General features: G+C 35.0%; 1 protein-coding gene across 5 annotated transcripts in view; it reads left to right on the forward strand.

The window, feature by feature from the left end:
* LOC149784853 (uncharacterized) overlaps positions 1-21,287 on the forward strand; it is a 404,070-nt gene that overhangs the window by 277,008 nt on the left and 105,775 nt on the right. For 3 of the 5 annotated variants that reach the window (XM_089978427.1, XM_089978423.1, XM_089978424.1), the window contains exon 23: positions 561-584. The exons of 1 other annotated variant lie outside the window; for it this stretch is intronic. In XM_089978427.1, the coding sequence (XP_089834553.1) occupies positions 561-584 (24 nt within the window). The remainder of the gene's footprint in view (positions 1-560; positions 585-21,287) is intronic. One more of the 5 variants, XM_089978426.1, reaches the window with a different exon arrangement.

Raw genomic sequence — 21,287 nt, forward strand, 5'->3', positions numbered from 1 at the left:
TGTGGGCCAGGCTTTCAAATCAGGAATTGATATCTCTTGTCTGTTGTGGATCTGGCTTTAGTCATGACCTGGAAGCCGGTTATCTCTTGTCTATTGTGGGTCTGGCTTAAGTCATGGCCTGGAATCCGATTATCTCTTGTCTTTTGCTTTTCAGCTCCTATTACCTCCTTTAATACATAGTGAAGCACTCTTAACTCTTGTTACACGAGTTTACTATCACAGATGCTCCAATTTGATTTACAAATTGGGATTGCTTTATTTCATTTCCATCTCATCATTTTATCAATATTGTGCTTATTCTTGATATACTGTATTATATTGCAATGTAAATCCATCTAAAATTTTGTGATGCTTTCATTTTTCATTTTACATTCTGTTATCATTCAGTAATTCTTTCCTGAGAGAATTGAATGTGAATTTTGTATAAAATAATTTCCACACCATAAAGTAGCACAGGTAATTTTTTATCTTCATTTCAAGAGTTTCACCACTTTTTAAAACTGCTGGACACATGAATGCATTTAAAATGCTTCTTTGAATATTCTTTATGGTCTTTGCAGCAGAAGTTTTGGAGAAAATTAAAGGTCAGTTACATCGGGAATGCCAGTCAAGTTATTTTTCATATTCCTAAGTTTTCCCCTTTTTTTCTTTTTCTCTTTCTTTTATTATATGAATGTGAACTTTTGGTCTTTTGAAAGAACTTAGTTGTTGCATGTAATTGTTGTTTATGGATTGTATAAAATTAATATAGGTACGAGCAGGCTGGTGAAACTTGATTTCCTTCATTATAATTTTGTTATTTTAAAAAACTTTTGTATGCGTTGTATTTTAGATTGGCATGATTTTTTTAAACATCTTTCCATTTTGGAAAAATTTGTGACAAATGCTGATCTAAAGGGCCAAATATTTAGCTAAGTAATTATAGGGGTGGGGAAGAAGAGAATGTTTTTGTAATTTATGTCAGTATGGACAACATTCATTGATATATGTTTTGGTCAGTGAAAAGTAGAACTTTAACGTTGACTTTTACTGCATGTATTGTTGGGTTATGTAAATACTGACTTTCAAAAGGAATTCGGATGTATGAGGATCAAAATAAAGTGAATAATCACCATTAAAGATACGTATAATAATTTCTTCAAAAAAACTACACCTGAAACAGTAAGTATTGAATGCCTACATGAGCTGTATGACTTGTGCTATAATTTTTTATAACGAGGGAAATCTGATTCTTTCATGCTAATTTCAGCCAGGGTTCATTAAGAATTTTTGTTGATAAAACATTATTTGATTAAACCACATCAAAGTCAAGTTCCAATTTTTTTTTTTTACACAGCCTGAAAATGAATTCTTTGATGGTTCTGTTGACATTGTTCTAATCACTTGTAGATCAAAAATTTATTAATCCCATTAATTTTTTTTCTACTTCATTAAAAAGGATCTAAAATTAGCCCATGCACCAGTTCACTAAATTTTTCAAATCTCTTGAAATTGGGATTTTAAATTATAATGCCTTTGATGATTATAACAATACAGTTTTGGGAGGTTTTTTTAATAGGTTGAAATAGATCTGAAGGATAAATTATAAATATTGAATTTGAATTTCTTTTTTTGAGAATCTTTGAATCCTTAACAAAAGAGTTTAAGGATTTCTCAAATTTGAGGAAATGCTTAAATCTTCCTCATTGATGATAACAGGACATTTATGGAAAATTCTAGATAATTTGGCTGTATTCAGGTCCTTAACTATGTCATGTTTAGTGCAATTTCAGTTGTTTTCAATTAAGTACTAACTTCGATCTTTAAAAATGTTAACCTTAAGAAGAAAATTTGAGTGAAAGTTTAGTGAACATGAGGCTTGTCTTGTCATCTGGTTTCAGTCGGAATAGTATTTAAGATGGGGGGGGGTATTGGTTGTATTGTAGTATACCTGTTGTCCAAAAGACTTCCACATAGAGTGGCATTGCTGCACCTTGAGTTGATCTATGGGACATTTTCTCATCAGTGTCACACCCACAGCTTGATCATTGCAAGGTGGGACATGGGTTCCTAGCTGTCCCTTCGATTGCTCAACTAAGGGGCAACATGGCCGTGGGGAATAAACAAACACTATATGAAGGAGTTTAGACTGGTTATCAGTTTAATTCAGGGTACAATCATGCTGATTATGCATTGGAGTCTACCCTTTATGAGAGGGCATGGGTATTTTTGTAAAATGAGTGGGTTAGACATTAATTTATACATTCATTCCACGCAAACAAAATGGGGCAGCTGTTGAGGTCACCCACAGTTCCATGACCCTTTTAATGGAGTTATTTTTAGTGAGAAAAGTAACTTGGTGCAGCATGTATCTGATTATAAGCCCATACTTGAAGATAATCTCACCCCCACCCCTCATTAAACAAACTATTGGAACAAAGTTTCCAAGGTATCTTTAATGACAAGCCAGATTTTTTGAGAAATTTATTTTGGCTGGTTTTTTGTTCTTATCTTGTGAGAAATTAATAGAGGTGAATTGTGTAAACTCTAATGTAATGATAAACATAGTTTTACAGTTGCAAGGTTTTGAAATGGACATATAAACTATAACTTACTTTGGATTTCATTAGTTCTGCATGATAAGCATGTACATTAAAACCAAAAAACTTACTTCGTTTTCTTTTCTTTTCTTTGTGTAATGTTGCAGTTTTACTTGGAAAGCATTTGTTTTAACATGTTTTTGGCTATTATCCCTGCATGTGTTGTTCTGTAACCAAAGTAATTAAGAGGGGTAACTCCAGCAACTGGTATGTTTGGTTGTGTGACTTAGTTGCTTCCCTTGCTTTGTACTTGCAATGCTGACAGTTGCCCACAGTTTGTATATTCTTGAAACTATGAATTATAAGTGTAATTTTGTTGGCATATGCAATTGTTGCAGCATTTGGATTTTTAAAAAACTCTTTATATACATATATCCCATTACTGTTTTAACTTTTTTAACATCGTTACTATCATTCTATCACTTAATCATTATGCATCATATATTTATTGTTGTTATGTACATAGATAGCATAACACAGGTTAGAGAGACATAATTTGTACCAAGCAGGAAATGAATAAATGCTATGAATAATGACACCTATCAAATGTGTATTTTATTTAGGATATCTTCACCGATTTAATCCTGCTTATTCTGACACAGAAAAGACCTATCTTTGTGGAGACAAAGTATGAATGACGAATGATTTAAATTGGCATCCATTACCCACCCCCTCCTGATTAAGATCCTGTTATTTCTTTCTGAGTATTAAATGCTTCTCATTCCCCTCCCTGTCCTTCAGGAAGCCTCAGTGGTTAAGGTATTGGACTCCTGACTGAAAGGGTGCTAGTATGATTCCCACTATTGGATCAGCTTGTATCAGCTATCATGGTGTGTCCATCAGATAATGCTCTTTCTTGCCACTGCACAATATAACCTTTATAATGTTGCTGTGCTGTAAAACGTGATAAACACTAAACCCAAATCTTCTATGCATATGGATTTCCATCACCAGGTAGACCTAATATTACTACTTCTATAATTCATTCATTACCATCCTTTATTATCGTGTTGTTGTTGTTGATTATTCTCATTTCTTCATTATTGTCTAAAGTAAATGAATATTAACTGAGGTAAATTATTTAATAAGTTTCTTTCTTGGTTAACTTTAACAGTTATATATTCATTAAATCAATTGTTTACCCAGATTCCTAATCATGTACCCTGTACATGTACCATCTGTACTCACAAGTCAAATCGCGCTGCAAACTGCACCGACCCAGAGCTGCTGTTTCATAATGTAACAGTAGATATGGGTCTGTGACTTATGAGTAAGCAGTAAAACTAGCAACATAGGCCCTATTCTGCAGGCGCATTGTGCGATGCCAAATCAGGGTCTGCGTTGTTCATAGTTGGACTTTATTTTTAAGTGAGTACATACGGTAATAATGTACAGCATGTGAGGTAGAGCTCTAAAGTCCAATTTTTCTGAATGAGTTCTAAGGAGTTGGAATTTCTTTTTCTTTTTTTTTCTTTTTTTTTCTTCACTCCATTAACTTTGAACAAAGGGAATGTAGACCTTTTCAGAGCATGACTTACACAACATATTATTGTAGTATGATTATACGTATTGGGTAAAACAGTCTCATTAATTTTACTTAAAATTTATACTGGTTTGTCAAGTAGCAATCCAATGTTAGAGGTCAAATATAAAATAATTATAGCTTAATTTGATGACTATTTTGAGTTGGTTGTTACATGGTCAAGGTCAAGTTGCTTTGAATGAGTTTACAAAACACAAATTGATAAGAATTTCTATCCAATGGCAGAACATGTATTTTTCTTATACATAGCGAGAAGGTTGGAGGTCACGTGATCACATAGTGACATGTTACCTGATATCTATGTGTACAGCGTTGTGTAATTGACTAAAGGGTGGCTATTTACAAGAATTTTGCATATCTTTCTTGCTAAAAAAGAACAAGACCGATGGTCGACTCGGTGCGAAACTAGCATATTTTGACATGATTTATTGGCCTGCACTGAAAGAACTTGTCAAATTATAGTGACCAATAAAAAATTACACTCACAGCCATCCACTCAGTAAGATTTATTTATCCACAAGGCACACGTTAAGATTGTATATAACTTGCCTATGCAGAATCTGATCTGAATAAATCGATGTTTTGCTTTTAGGTTTGGTTTAATGATTGAAATCGATATTTATTACGAGGGTAATGTACACTTAACTGACTTGACGCTTTAGATCACTCTCATGAAAAGAACTTACCTGTTGAATTTTACAGACTTTCGTTACGGTTTTCTTTCGACTTCAAATAAATTTATATTGATGGTACAAGTTATAACAACTAAATAATGTACATTGAAAGCTTGCATATAATGTGAGGTGTCTTAGATGTGAGGTCTCTTAGATGTGAGGTGTCTTAGATGTGAGGTCTTTTAGATGTGAGGTCTCTTAGATGTGAGTTGTCTTAGATATAAAAAATACAAACATTCATAACAATAAAGGACCTTAACTAGATGACCTAATACCCTTTAATAAACAGAACCAGGGATCAATCTTCAGTGATAGAGGAGCAAAGCATGCATGTCATAACCCAATAAGAAATACTGTTATTATTTTACCACTGCCTGGTTTTCTTTGATGATGAGACCTCTTTAAATTACTTAATTTAGAATAAATCAGAGCTTGAAAACCATACTCATATTTCCAGATTTCAAATTTTAGAAGCTGGAGTACAACTAATCTCCACCCTCTTCAAATGTACTTTTACCTTGACAGGGTCAGCAGCATTAAATGCAGACAGGAGGGAGACGAAAGAGATTAAAACTAAATCCACCAAAATATAAAATATAAACACATTTTGTTATTGAATAACCCAAACTCTTGCATCAGCCTTGTAATAATTGATGAAACTGACTAGTTGTTTATTTGCTTATAAGACGAGTCCAACTGCACAGACCCAGATCTGACATCACACAGTCTGCATACAGATCTGGGTCTATGCAGCTTTTTTGGAGTAATCATTAGAACAAACAACATAGACTTTGATCTGCAGGAGCATTATGCTATGACAGACAAGGATTATTGTTGCTTGCAGTTTGACTCTACTTACAAGTGAGTATATACGGTATATTTAGACACTGATAGAAAAGGAGATTCATTAAATTAGTATATACGGTACATTTAGACATTGATAGAAAAGGAGATTCATTAAATTAGTATATACGGTACATTTAGACACTGATAGAAAAGGAGATTCATTAAATTAGTATATACGGTACATTTAGACACTGATAGAAAAGGAGATTCATTAAATTAGTATATACGGTATATTTAGACAATGATAGAAAAGGAGATTCATTAAATTAGTATATACGGTACATTTAGACAATGATAGAAAAGGAGATTCATTAAATTAGTATATACGGTACATTTAGACATTGATAGAAAAGGAGATTCATTAAATTAGTATATACGGTACATTTAGACATTGATGGAAAAGGAGATTCATTAAATTAGTATATACGGTACATTTAGACATTGATGGAAAAGGAGATTCATTAAATTAGTATATACGGTACATTTAGACATTGATAGAAAAGGAGATTCATTAAATTAGTATACACGGTACATTTAGACATTGATAGAAAAGGAGATTCATTAAATTAGTATATACGGTACATTTAGACATTGATAGAAAAGGAGATTCATTAAATTAGTATATACGGTACATTTAGACATTGATAGAAAAGGAGATTCATTAAATGATTTTTAGTTTTATAACTGGAGTATGTTACATTACATTTTTATTCTAAATTTAATCAACAAATTTATATTCAGCTACAAACAGTTAAGAAAGTTTTTATACTTCTTTTTACCAATAAGAAGAAAAGATCAGTAAAAATCCACAAACACAGAATATCTCACAATATTAATTTCCCATTATTACCAACACAGTTACATCCAAAATGAATTCACAAATTCAACAGCAACATCTGCCTGCATGTTTCATGATTCCTTGTGATTATATGCATGCATGTTAGCTTATCTGTTGTCAAAGTATCATTCTGTTTCACTGTTCTGTGCTTTAGTACCATTATCAGAATGCTATAATTTAATGGTAAAATGGCCATTCAGATTACAAGTTTTTTTGTGTTGAAACTACAAAATTTTGGGCCTCATATGATGAATACATAATGGATGTGACATGAATACATAATGGATGTGACATGAATTCATATTGGGTGTGACATGAATACATAATGGATGTGACGTGAATACATAATGGATGTGACATGAATACATAATGGATGTGATGTGAATACATAATAGATGTGACATGAATACATATTGGATGTGACATGACTGCATAATGAATGTGACATGAATACATAATGGATGTGACATGAATACATATTGGATGTGACACGAATACATAATGGATGTGACATGAATACATCTTCATGGGAAGTAGGTCACTGAAATCCTAGGCTGCACATATTTCTTGGCAAAAGGTCATTTGAATGGTATATTGGCAAAAGGTCAGTTGATGGGTATATTGGCAAAAGGTCAGTTGATTGGTATATTGGCAAAAGGTCAGTTGATTGGTATATTGGCTTGCATAATTACATTTGTTAACATAAACAAAAGAAAATTGGTGGAACTTGAAAAAATAATACAAAAGATATAGAGAACAGGCCCATACATTATCCAACTGAACCCTACTGTGCCCATCCCTTGGGTTATATTGGATGTGCCCCATTCCATATACATCTGTATATGACTTCTGATGAAGAAAAATAACAGTTTAACAAATTTTGCTTGAATTTGTTCATATGCTGATTTTCATTGCTAACATTTTTAGGGTCTTCTGAAATAATGGGAATAATAATGGATCTCATTTTTAGAAGTGCTGAACATTTTAACATGTATTTCCACACAAATCTTTTTGTCATCTGCATTAAGCAGTCACCTGTCTTTAACTGCCACTTGTTGCAGATCAATTACTTTTGAAATTACCCTGTTAAAAAAAACATGTCTTATGATATCTTCTGAGACAGGTTTGACTGTGATGAAATTTGAAAAACTCACTTTTTAAAATAAATTTTAGCTAAATGTTTTCAGAGGTATAAAATAATTATGATTTTAATATTGATATAAGAAAGGAGTTAATATGAGATAGGTAATGCCTAGGGAAAAAATGAGTGCAACTTGGACTTGTAAGTACTGATTGAAATATATTTTTATTGGTTGATTCGTCACAGAACTGAAGCAAAACAATGTGCAGGAAACAACAACATATGTGTGATGTCATGTGCATAGCAAATGGCCACATTTACCAACTGTGCAAAGGAAATGTTTTCTCATTACATCAAATATTAATATCTTTTATTAATGTTGGACTTATGTTTGAATTTATATAAAGAAAGGTTATTTTTCTTTGCTTTAATAAAAGTTGTATACTCAGCTGAAGTACTCAGTGTGGAGTAAATTATTAAAGAAAATAGAAACATGATACAAAAGTTTTTAAACTCATCCACTGTGATGAGATAGCAAATAAGCTTGCTTCACAAGGGGGGGCATTTGAAGACACATTTGGTGTTTATTCATTAATTAATTACTGTGGTATTCAGCACAGCCAGATCTACCATTGCTTAACGCACTGGCAGATCTGGATCTTCACTATCCATTCCACTTATAATTTGAAGTATACGGTATAAAATCTTAAATGCCAGTAATTGTAATTGTAATTATTACATTATTTTATTATTATTATTGTATTATTATTATTATGTAATTGCAGACCTGAGCTGTTCATAATTAGGTTTAGTGAAATTATTGTATATCACCATCATGATGTATCATGATGATAATTAGGTTTAGTGATATTATTGTATATCACCATCATGATGTATCATGAGGATAATTAGGTTTTGTGATATTTTTGTATATCACCATCATGATGTATCATGAGGATAATTAGGTTTAGTGAAATTATTGTATATCACCATCGTGATGTATCATGAGGATAATTAGGTTTAGTGATATTTTTGTATATCACCATCATGATGTATCACGATGATAGTTAGGTTTAGTGATATTTTTGTATATCACCATCATGATGATAATTAGGTTTAGTGATATTATTGTATATCACCATCATGATGTATCATGATGATAATTAGGTTTAGTGATATTATTGTATATCACCATCGTGATGTATCATGATGATAATTAGGTTTAGTGAAATTATTGTATGTCACCTTCGTGATGTATCATTGCAATGATTATATCAATAAAAAATAGAAATATACAGTAGATATAGTTGATACCCTCCCCAACCCAAGACCTACATAAATTCACTTAATTACAGAGCACTGGTACAGAGTAGCATATTTATGATAATTACCATGAAAGTGAGCTGTGCTATAGCTGAGGCCACCATATACAGGGGCAAATTCATAGTATATTACTCTTACATAATGACTGCTCCAGTTGTCTGGTCGTTAGAGTGTCTGCCTCGGATGCTGGAGGTTGCAGGTTTGAAACCCAGCCAAGTCATACCAAAGACTTATAATAATGGAACTAACAGCTGCCTGACTAGATGCTCAGCTTTAAGAGTTAGTGTTAGGACTAGTCAGCCTGATGTCAGAATAATGTGACTGGGTGGGACATCATGCTACATGTCTGCGGCATGATACCTCAGCACCAGACATCACTATAAACTGCCACATTGCAGACATCATAGCAATATGACTGAACTTTTTCTAAAGTTACATTAAAAATCCAAATCATGCAGGCACACACGCACACTCTTACATAATGTAGTGGGATCCATGATTATGCCCTCATTATAAAGGGGTTCATGTTATACAGATATACTATATAGTGAGGGCAGATCCACCTAGAATTCTTTCATTTCTCTTAAACTATTCAGTTAAGACTGATTCATATACTTCATACCATATTGGTTCATGTAGAAATATGTTCCTGACTGCAGTCAGTGTAGACTCAAATGTGCCATTATAGAACATGTCTACAGATTATTGTTGTTGTTGTTGTTGTAGGGTTTAACGCCATTTTTCAGCACACAATAGGCTATACATGGCAGCCAGTATTAATGGTGGAGGAAGAACCCGGGAAAACCCCGAAAAGAACCACCGACCCACGAGAAGCTACTGGCAAGCTTTCTCACATACCCACATTGGCTGAATCCTAGACTTGAACCCACGCAGACAGAGGCGAGATGGCAGTGATCTGTAACGGAGAGCGCTTTAGACCACTTGGCCACTGTCTACAAATTATAAGTAGAAACAACATAAGAGTAAAGACTGGTTACAGATGCCCTCCCCCAACCCCATTACAGTTGGGTGAGACATGTATGTGAGTTACTATGGTAAGGAAATAAATGAATCATACCTAAAAAAATATTCCTGTCATGATTTTTCATTTATTTGATATATTGTCTACACTACCATTCTCACAGAATCAATAATAAACGATGCATTCAGATGACAAAAAATGAGTTTGTGGTCTATACTAGAATGATGAATAGCAACAAGAAATATTTGATGGCAGATGTGTAAAGTATTTTGCTATTTTCCTGATTTTCCATGGGTTTGGCATGGGGTAATGTCCATTTTTAATGTCTGCATTCATCGTACAAGTAAAAGGAAATCGAGTGCAGTTTTGAGTACTTAGATATCCATTTGTTCACAAATTATCATGAACCCTGCTGAGAAAACATCAATCAGGTTTGCAGGAGAAAAGAATTCAAATCGCAAACATCCATAATTAAAAAAGCTCAGATCCTGGTCATGTAAATTCCTTTCTCCATATGGCAGCACCCATCATCGAACTAAACTAACATTCCTGGTCTATTCATATCCTAGCTTATTCAAAAGTCTTTTGTTCAACAGAGATGCAGGTCTTCTGTCAACATCACAGGGGGAAAACCTCAAATAGCACCAATCATGACAGTTCTCAACAACCTTTATGGTGTTGGTCCATAATGCACCTTTATGTAACAGCCATTTATGGTCCCCTAAAATACTAGAACAGACTGTCCTCTCTTTGGCATGGCCCCTAGGGGCACTAATCCCCTCTTGAAGTCCATCTTATGATGTTCACACTGAAGAGCAAGGCAGGGTATTATTGTTGTCAGGCTAGGAATGCTCATTGTAATTGACAAGCATTACACAGGCAACCTCTATCATCTTTTACAGCTTAATTTTGTCATACAAATTTTTACCATATATCTGCCAATAAGTATTGAGTTGTATTTCTAAATGTTGGCTGTGTTTGGCTTATCTGAACAATTTTAAATACATGATGTATATTGCTCCAATCTGTCTCATTGTTTACAGAATTTTTTTTGCTGAAATAAACAATCCCTCAGTAGAATACTGTTGGGACCAAACATTTTGATTGTTATACAGGAGTGTTCAGTATAAAGAGGTATGATTACTGTTGGTTCCAAATTGTGGTCGAGTATACAAGAATCCAGATCTTGAAGAAACTACTTCAGGGAAGTTTACTGTGTATCTGTGATGGACAACTTAGCATTTTGATTGGTTGGTGGGACAACTAAACGTTTTGATTGGTTGGTTGGTTTTTATCAGAACTTTCAATATATTATTGGCTATATGATACAGAGAAAATGGTAGCTGTCTTTCCCATGGATACACTGAGGCAGCCAATTTGAGTTGGTAGATGTCAAACCCTCAGCCTTTGGATTATGAGGCCAGTACTCAACCAGTTGAGCCACTGTGGCTCCACGGGCATTTTTAGGGACTTCAAATTGCTGATTATGTGGCGATCTTCATAATTAACAGTGGTGGCGAATACTCACAGATAAGATGAGTCAGTCTGCAAACAACAAAGATCCAGATCTTCCATATCATAATGCACCTGCAGATCAGGGTCTTTGTTGTTTGTTTTATTGATTACTCCTAACAAACTGCACAGACCCAGATCTGCTGGTGCATTATGCAGTGTCAGATCTGGGTGTGTGCAGTTTGCAGTTGGACATGCCTTATAAGCAAGTACGTATGGTATGACAGTAGCGCATGTGCTGGATGCGATGATGATGAAGACAATGAAAATAGTTACAATAACAATGCTTAAAATTGTAATAATTCCTTAGGTTGATACTCAGGGCAACCACTTAGCCAACCTTGATTGCCTTAATGATGTTTAGTTACTTAATACACTGCATGAGTAGCGTAATTAGATGGTGAATGTAGGAAAGAGATATTACAGTGACCTTGCACTTGTCAAATCTGATGAATTTGTATGAATATATTCATTTTCGAAATGGTTGGGAACATAGAAATGGAATTATTTGGCATATCATCTCCCCCCCTCTTTTTTTTCACTCTCGTTTTTTGCCATCACTTCATTATCAATACAACTGGGCAGATTTGGGGCATCATTTACACATTGTAGCCATCTGGTCATTTCATTGTCAGTTGCTACCATTATTTGTGTCTCAGACTTTTATGCTTTACCTTGTCAAAAATCCCATGCCTTATCTTTTTGAGGCAAATTTTAAGTGACCATATAATTTGATTTTGTGATTATTATTAAGACATTTATGTTTTGAGGAATTTCTACCTTCAGGGCATGAGACGAAATGAAAATTTCATGGCTGAAGGATTTACTTAAGATACTACATTATCCAATAATTTCTTAGGAAAGTAAAGACGGTGCTTTAGGTTGTAAATTAATATGGACACGTTTAATTAGCTTCCATATAGACGATCCAGTGTGTCAATTTTTTGGGGGGGTGGTTGAGCACAAAAAATATTATTTAATAAAAATAAAGAAGTATTGTGAATCTCAAAATTGTCACAAGCATATAAATTTCAGATTTAAAGAGACAACTAAATTTTGTAAAATTGTTTTAACATAATTGGTTTATACAGTGTACTACTTATCAATGACAGAATTGTAATATTGTTAGGTCACACGTGTGTTAAATTTAGCAGATGTTTTCACATTTAATAACCCTAGAATGTTTGTGTTTTTGTTTACTGAAGGCCAAAATGCTGTTAATGGGAATTTGACTTCCTGGGTCTTTATTGACTGAGATCTGCATCCCCATTCAACTCCCAAAATATTACATCCTTGTGTAATTAACCCTGCTTTTTCTCATGCCCACCACGTTGGATGGTTTATGTTGTGATTACTTTAGTATCCATGCACATGTCCATCTGTTCGTGCAAATCCATTATTAACCTCCATGTTAAAGTTTGATACTAACCTCAAAGTTAAAAATTGTACTTTGTGAATAAGGTGGATGGGCTAAAGGGGGTCTGTAAGCATGGACTGTCGTCATAATTAGCCTGGTTATTGACTTTTATAAAACAATAGGAAAATCTGCAGGGCCCCAAGTGGCCGTCTCACCTCTATCTACGTGGGTTCAAGTCTCTGACTCGGCCAATGTGGGTATGTGAGAAAGCTTACCAGTAGCTTCTCATGAGTCAGTGGTTCTTTCCGTAGGTTTTCCAGGTTCTTCCTCCACCATTGATACTGGCCGCCCTGTATAGCCTATCTTGTGCTGAAAAATAGTGTTAAACCTTACAACAACAACAACACAGGAAGATCTGCAGATGCTATATTCTAACTGCTTGTCTTGTACTGGAGGTTTTTGTTGTTTTCGCCTGAAATTCGAGTGGGAAACACATTTTGAAAGCTACTTCTGAATAAATCCTAATAAATCAACTTCCAGGTGATTTTCCAATAACATAATGCCTAGTTGTGTTAGAAACATAATTTTTCATTGGCTATTTGGCTCGCGCATGAGCAGAAAGGTAAAAGTTCGAGTTCTTTTTTTGTTTTGTTTTTGCTTAAAAGTCCCATTATTTTCAATCGAGACCACTCTTTATTCCAAATACCCATCTTATCCTACTTTTTGCAAAGGTTCATCTGTCTGTTTGCAGTTCATACTAGTCTGCCTTACATCTGAGACAAAAAAGTCTAAAATCCAGACACAAAATCAGATTCCGACCACGGGCTAATTTTGGGTAGAAAAAAATTGGGTCCAAACAATGAGGTTTTTCCCTCTGTATTTTGTAGTGCAACTAGAAATTCCAGATTATTTGGTATCATTGTAGAGCTACATCTGCCTACCTTTCTATAATACCACCCACTTTAGTGTATCTTCATGACCTTGATGCTACAGAGCTCGGAAGTAGGCTACTACCTCCTGCCACATAAACTTGTCACCAGGGGTTAATGTGTTAATTATATATGGGGAGATAACTCAGTTGTCATGCTAAATCACATTGCAGTCTCAGTCTTTCGAAAGGTTATTGCTATCATATATACTCATGAGTCCAACTGCAAACTGAACAGACCCAGATCTGCCATTGCATAATGTGCTGGCAGATCTGGGTCTGTGTGGTTTGTTAGGAGTAATCGGTAGAACAGACAACTTAGACTCTGATATGCAGTCGCATTATGCTATGGCAGATCAGGATCTTTGTTGTTTGTAGTTTGACTTGACTTGTATGTGAGAAAGCTTGCCAGTAGCTTCTTGAGGGTTGGTGGTTCTTTCCGGGGATTTCCCGGGTTCTTCCTCCACCATTAATACTGGCCGCCATGTATAGCCTATTGTGTGCTGAAAAATGGCGTTAAACCCTACAACAAAACAATTGACTCGACTTATTGGCAAGTATAGACAGTAATTTGGGTTTTTCATTGCATAGTGATGAGAGCCAGACTTGCTAGGCACCCCGATCTAATCTCCAAGCTTGCTAGGCACCCTGATCTAATCTACAAGCTTGCTAGGCACCCTGAACTAATCTCCAAGCTTGCAAGGCACCCTGATCTAATCTTCAAGCTTGCTAGGCACCCTGATCTAATCTACAAGCTTGCTAGGCACCCTGATCTAATCTACAAGCTTGCTAGGCACCCTGATCTAATCTCCAAGCTTGCTAGGCACCCTGATCTAATCTCCAAGCTTGCTAGGCACCCTGATCTAATCTCCAAACTTGCAAGGCACCCTGATCTAATCTCCAAGCTAATACTAAGCAATGGACATAGTAATATTTATTATAGCAACACTCCACTAACCAGAAGTTACATTTTCGTTTTTAAATTATTTCTTGTCCCATTCTCAACAACTTTACCAACTTAGATGGAATTTCATCAAGCAGTTCCTGAACCATTTTTCTTTCATGGAAGTACTGTAATTACAGAACTACCAAATTCTATATGGTCAGGGTAATTATATATTAAAAAAAACGTGCTGAGTGGTTAGAGTAATATGCCACTTGCAATTGTTAGTTCATTCTAGACACCCATGTTGTGTTTGGAACAGCTTCTTCCTAATCTGTCGTCCCCAACATCTGACTTTCTCATGAAGAATAATGAAGCTATATGATTAATGCTTCAGAAAGCCACAACCATCATCAGCACCATGCATCATTTACTTGTGGATGACCTTGGAAATCCTAGTGAACAAGGGGCTTGGTAACTTGGATGCAAAGTCATTTATTTCTTTTCCATTGAATATATTTTTCAAAGCATTCAATCAAAACAAAGTCATTTTTATCACAGATTTTTGCATCTGGCTGATTACACATAAACCTAGCCAAGCTCATACAATATAATTTCACAAAACCAGGAAGCAGAATAACACATGAGATGATTAAGTTTCTCACATGACCTTGGCCATTTATAGGAGCAAGATAGATTATGATATTCTCCCTGAAATTAATATTTCCTTGTGCCATATTCATTTTTAGTGTCACAGAAAGTTAAACATGTAAAAAATATTTACTTCTGACAGTTCTCCATGAAACTTTGCAATAGAAACAAATTACTATTATCCAGTTTAGTCATTCTCATTAATAACTTCAGGATTTTTTTAAATTTAAATTTCACTCTTGGAAACAATGGCTGGTACACTGGAATGTGTTTGAAGATTTCACATAGATAATTTTGGATCAAGTTTGCATACAATCGGAAAAGTAAAGTAGAATATCCATTTTACATTTTTCTAAGTCTAGCAAATTCTGATATGGTATGCATTTGTTAACATTTGCATGCTTGGACTATAAGTTAGCAAAGTTTTTATTAAACTTTACACAAGTTTTCATTAAACTTTATGTGTGTGTGCATGGGGGGGGGCATGGATACCTTAAATAATTTAATGAAGCTTGAGTCAGTCATATAGTATACATAGTTGATTGAGTCACGTACCATGGCCTCAAAGTCACGTTAAGGGAAAATCTAATTCTGTGACTTGTATCCATATCTAGAGTGAAATTTTTTAACTCATGAATATATTTTTTAGTTCAAGATATGCAGGGTATATACCATGTATATTCATTCTGTCACATACTGTAGCCATGCCACTGGTCTGATGGCGAAGGTCCCAGTCAGGTAAAATGCTATTCTGTGACTTGTACTGAATATAACTTTAGAACTACTTAATGAAACATTAACCTGCTATCTATTTTCCCTAGACAGTTTGTCATATACCTTAGTTCACTTTGAGAGAAAATATAAATCATTTACTTCTATCCATGTACAGGCATAACTTTGGAAAAATAATATAAGGACAAATTTTCTATCTTGTTTTTGAGAATGTCTGACATATTCACAGTAATGCCACCTGCCTTATGGTGAAGGTCATAGCAGAGGATTACGTAACCCATTCCCTGTTTCCAAGGTGTCGGTTTTTAACCCCATCATATGTTTTGATGAAACTTCATCCAGGTCCACACTAGCATACACTGATAAAGTCCCTAGCAACTTTATCCAGGTCCACACTGTATCACATATTGATAAAGTCCCTAGCAACTTTAACCAGGTCCACACTGTATCATACATTGATAAAGTCCCTAGAAACTTTATCCAGGTCCACACTGTATCATACATTGATAAAGTCCCTAGCTCATAGGTATAGGTCATTGTCAGGGAAAAGGTCACAAAACTGGTGTATCATTTACATTTCTCTTCTTATCCTTGCTCTAGCAGTTCAAATATTCAAAGCTCTAATACCAGGTACAGAAAGTCCCATCACTGAAGCCCTGCTTATTTCTCGAAAGTCAGGTTTATGTGAGACTAGCAGGCAGGCTCAGTATGCATGTTGTCTACAGTCACTTGAAAAGAGAATAGTTACAGCATTTACATTAGTGTCTCAGAATTCAGGCTTATTATCAAGCATGGGCCATTAGTGGAATAGTTACAGCATTTACATTAATGTTTCAGAATTCAGGCTTATTATCAAGCATGGGCCTTTAGTGGAATAGTTATGGCATTTTCATTACTGTCTCAGAATTCAGGATTATTATGAAGCATGGGCCATTAGTGGAATAGTTAAGGCATATACCTTAATGTTTCAGAATTCAGGCTTATTATCAAGCTTGGGCCTTTAGTGGAATAGTTAAGGCATATACCTTAATGTTTCAGAATTCAGGCTTATTATCAAGAATGGAATTTTAGTGGGAGAGTTGTGGTATTTACATCTGTATCAGAACTGAGGTTTATTTTCAAGCATGAGTCTTTAGTGGAAAGAGTTAGAGTATTTATGTCTGTTTTCAGAATTAAGTATTTAACTTGGATGGTGTCTGTCCATTTTTCTTATCTTCCCAAGTATGTAATATGGGGTATCCATAAACATATTTGTTTCCAGAACATTGCTCTCAAACTGTTAAAGGTACTTCAACCAAACTGGGTATATACGTCAAGCAAGTTGTATAGGGGTTCCTTTTGAAACAAAGAATTTCTACACTGGTATTTTTTCTGTCATTAAAAGAAAGTGTTGCATAAGTTGTATATAACTTGAATGCAAAAGACCATAGGTTGCTAGTATAAATCATAAACAGAGTGTAATAGACCATAGATTGCTAGTATAAATCATAAACAGAGTGTAATAGACCATAGATTGCTAGTATAAATCATAAACAGAGTGTAATAGACCAGAGATTGCTAGTAAAAATGATTTACAAACTGAGTGCAGTAGACCATAGATTGCTAGTAAAAATCTTGTACAAGCTGAGTGTAATAGACCATAGATTGCTAGTATAAATTATATACAAACTGAGTGTAATAGACCATGGTTTGCTAGTATAAATCTTGTACAAACTGTGTGTCATAGACCATGGTTTGCTAGTATAAATCTTATACAAACTAAGTGTAATAGACCATATATTGCTTGTGTAAATTATATATAAACTGAGTGTAATAGACCAAAGATTGCTAGTATAAATTGTATACAAACTGAGTGTAATAGACCATGGTTTCCTAGTATAAATCATATACAAATTGAGTAATAGACTGTAGGTTGCTGGCATAAATCTTGTACAAACTGTGTGTCATAGACCATGGTTTGCTAGTATAAATCTTGTACAAACTGAGTGTAATAGACCATATATTGCTTGTATAAATTATATACAAACTGAGTGTAATAGACCAAAGATTGCTTGTATAAATTCTATACAAACTGAGTGTAATAGACCATATATTGCTAGTATAAATTCTATACAAACTGAGTGTAATAGACCATAGATTGCTAGTATAAATTGTATAGAAACTGAGTGTAATAGACCATGGTTTGCTTGTATAAATCATATACAAATTGAGTAATAGACCATAGGTTGCTGGTATAAATCTTATACAAACTGGGTGTAATAGATCATGGTTTGCTAGCATAAATCTTGTACAAACTGCGTGTCATAGACCATGGTTTGCTAGTATAAATCTTATACAAACTGAGTGTAATAGACCATAGGTTGCTGGTATAAATCTTATACAAACTGACTTTAATAGATCATGGTTTGCTTGTATAATCTTATACAAACTGAGTGTAATAGACCATAGGTTGCTGGTATAAATCTCTCTACAAACTGAGTGTAATGGACCATAGGTTGCTGGTATAACTCTTATACAAACTGAGAATTTATCTTGTTTTTAACCCAATTTTTGAAATTCATAGCTATCAGATCAAGGTTTGTGTAGATGCGATAGCCAATTCACGTGCACACTGTATATAAGGTAAAACAAAGGGAGAGCCTCTAAGAGTGTCCTTGTCCATCATTCAGATATTGATATCAAATATTCATTTTTACTTAATAACCATTCCAGTCTAAACTTGTTTAATATAGCCATCTCTCCCTCACTCTTTCTTTTTTTTTCTCATGCTCTATCTCTCTCTCCTTTGAAACAACCCACATGTTAGCCTGTAGATTGCCTGAACTTTTGTAATGTTTTTTCTGGTTTGTTTGTTTGTTTAAACAGATTCTGTTGTATGTTTTTGTGTCTTCCAGTCTGGAAAATAAACATTAAAAGAAAAAAATGGAAAATGCTGGACCATAGTGTATTTTTGATGTAAGTCTTGACATGAGCAGAGGATTGGGTGATATGTCAGCTCTTGATGAGTCTCATTGTCTAGTAGAGGAAAATAGATTTGATTATTTTAAATGTTTCTTATCTTGGAAACAAAGCCCATGAAAAGAAGCTAAATTCAGAAATTGGTTCTATAATATGCTTGAAAATGTACCCATTATTTCTTCTCACTTTTGCTGTCAATCTGCTTCCAAGTTGTGCCACTCGGCAGAATTAGGAATGCTATTTAAGTGGCTATGCATCGTGCATGGTGTCAGCGCATCAGTCATATGGCAGACACAATTCATATGTGTATTGGATTATCTTTAATGAGTAAGGATTACAATATTTGATCATCAGGCAGTGTCATCAGTGGGCCACAAGAATCATCCATTTTCTAAATCAAATTTTCTGCCTGTAGACACTCTATTTCCTTGACATTCCATCTGAAATGGGGAATTTTGGAAGTTTCAGTGAATGATGTCATTAAGCAAGCTATTGGGGCAGAAGATCAGAGACACCTAGCTGTCAGGAGCCATGTTGGATAGTAGCCATGATGGTATTTGGCAAGTTCAAAACACAGCTCATCAATCATAACCAAAGCCGACTTCACTGAAGCAGACAACAATTGAATATCACATTAAAGGCCATTTCTAGCCATAGTCATAAATGAAGCTGAAAGGAAGTGTAAACTTCTCAGCTTGAAAACTCATCTCCTGCACTCAAAAAGCTGTCTTGTAATTGGAAGTTAGAGTAGTAGGTTGGTCCCATGAGTTCACTGAATTAAATTTCTTTACAGTCACTTACACTAGCATCAGTTTTTTTTCTTCCATATTTAAAACGAGTCCAGTTGCATTAACTTGTGTATATCTCAATTCTAATGAAGACTTGAGATCACTGCATTCAGTATTATAATGTGGGACTTCAATATCCAGCAATGTTTGAATGTACTGATTTGTATTTTAGTCATAAATTTACATGTATCGTATATACTCGCTGATAAGTCTAGTCAACCGCAAATGACAGATTCTGATCTGCCTTAGCATAGTGTACCTGCAGACCAGGGTATTCATTATTGGTTCTGTTGATTACTCCTAACAAACTGCACAGACCAAGTATTGCCAGTGCATTATGCAACAGCAGATCGGGGTCTGTGCACTTTGCTGTTGGACTCAATTTAGAAGCAAGTAAATATGGAAGGTTTTTTTTTACCTGCTAACACTAATGACTGTGTGTGTGTGTTTGTGTGTGTGCGTGCATGTCTTTGTCTGTGTGTGTGTGTATGTGATTTGGATTTTTTACATAGCTTTATTAATTTTGCAGTCATATCACTACAATGTCTGCATTGTGGCAGTTTACAGTGATGTCTATATAGCAATAGGGCATCATGCTGCAGACATGTAGCATGATGTCCCACTCAGTCACATTATCCTGACACCAGGCCAAACAGTCCTAACATGAACCTCTTAATGCTGAGCATCTAGTGAGGCAGCTGTTGGAACCATTTTTAAAAGTCTTAGGTATGACTCAGCTGGGGTTTGAACCTGTGACCTCCTGCATCTGAGGCGGACACTAACCACTAGGCCACCGGAGCAGTCACTAATGACTGTACCATCTGCTTTTTACCATAATGTGTACATAAAGACATTGCAAGTTTATCTTAATTTACATATAAATTTACGTATAAATCAAATGAACAAAAGTGCATTATGTTGATTAAAAGAAATTGTTGTTGTTGTTGTAGGGTTTAACACCATTTTTCAGCACACGATAGGCTATACATGGCGGCTAGTATTAATGGTGGAGGAAGAATCCGGAAAGAACCACCGACCCACGAGAAGCTACTGGCAAGCTTTCTTACATACCCACATTGGCTGAATCCGAGACTCGTACCCACGCAGACAGAGGTGAGATGGCAGTGATCCGTAATGGAGAGCACTTTAGACCACTAGGCCACTTGGGGCCCCCAAAAGAAATTTTACTGTATTGGTAAATTTCATTGAGGTTGTGGGGAGGGTCACTTCTGTGACTTTGCAAGAAGTCAAACTTTTAACCTTATGTTAATCCATTGAGGAATAATTCCTGTTATTATCGAGCAAAGCCAAGAAAATGACCAGAAGATGACCATGCAGAAATTATCAAGTATATGGTGTATCAGTAACTTCTAGTGATAGTGAGAGGATCCAAAGGAAACACCAACCATCACTAGAAAACCATGAAATAGACTTTTGCAAGTGCTGAAACTGGGAAATGGACCCAGAATCACATGATAAGCCAAACCCCGACTGAGTCATACCAAAGACTTATATATATGGTACTAAAAACTGCCTCACGTAGCACTCAGCATTAAGAGGTTAGTGTTAGGACTGGTTGGCCTGGTGTCAGGATAATGTGACTTGGTGGAAG

Source organism: Sinohyriopsis cumingii, chromosome 13, assembly GCF_028554795.1.
Source record: "Sinohyriopsis cumingii isolate HCF-2022 chromosome 13, ASM2855479v2, whole genome shotgun sequence".
Lineage (NCBI taxonomy): Eukaryota > Metazoa > Mollusca > Bivalvia > Unionida > Unionidae > Sinohyriopsis > Sinohyriopsis cumingii.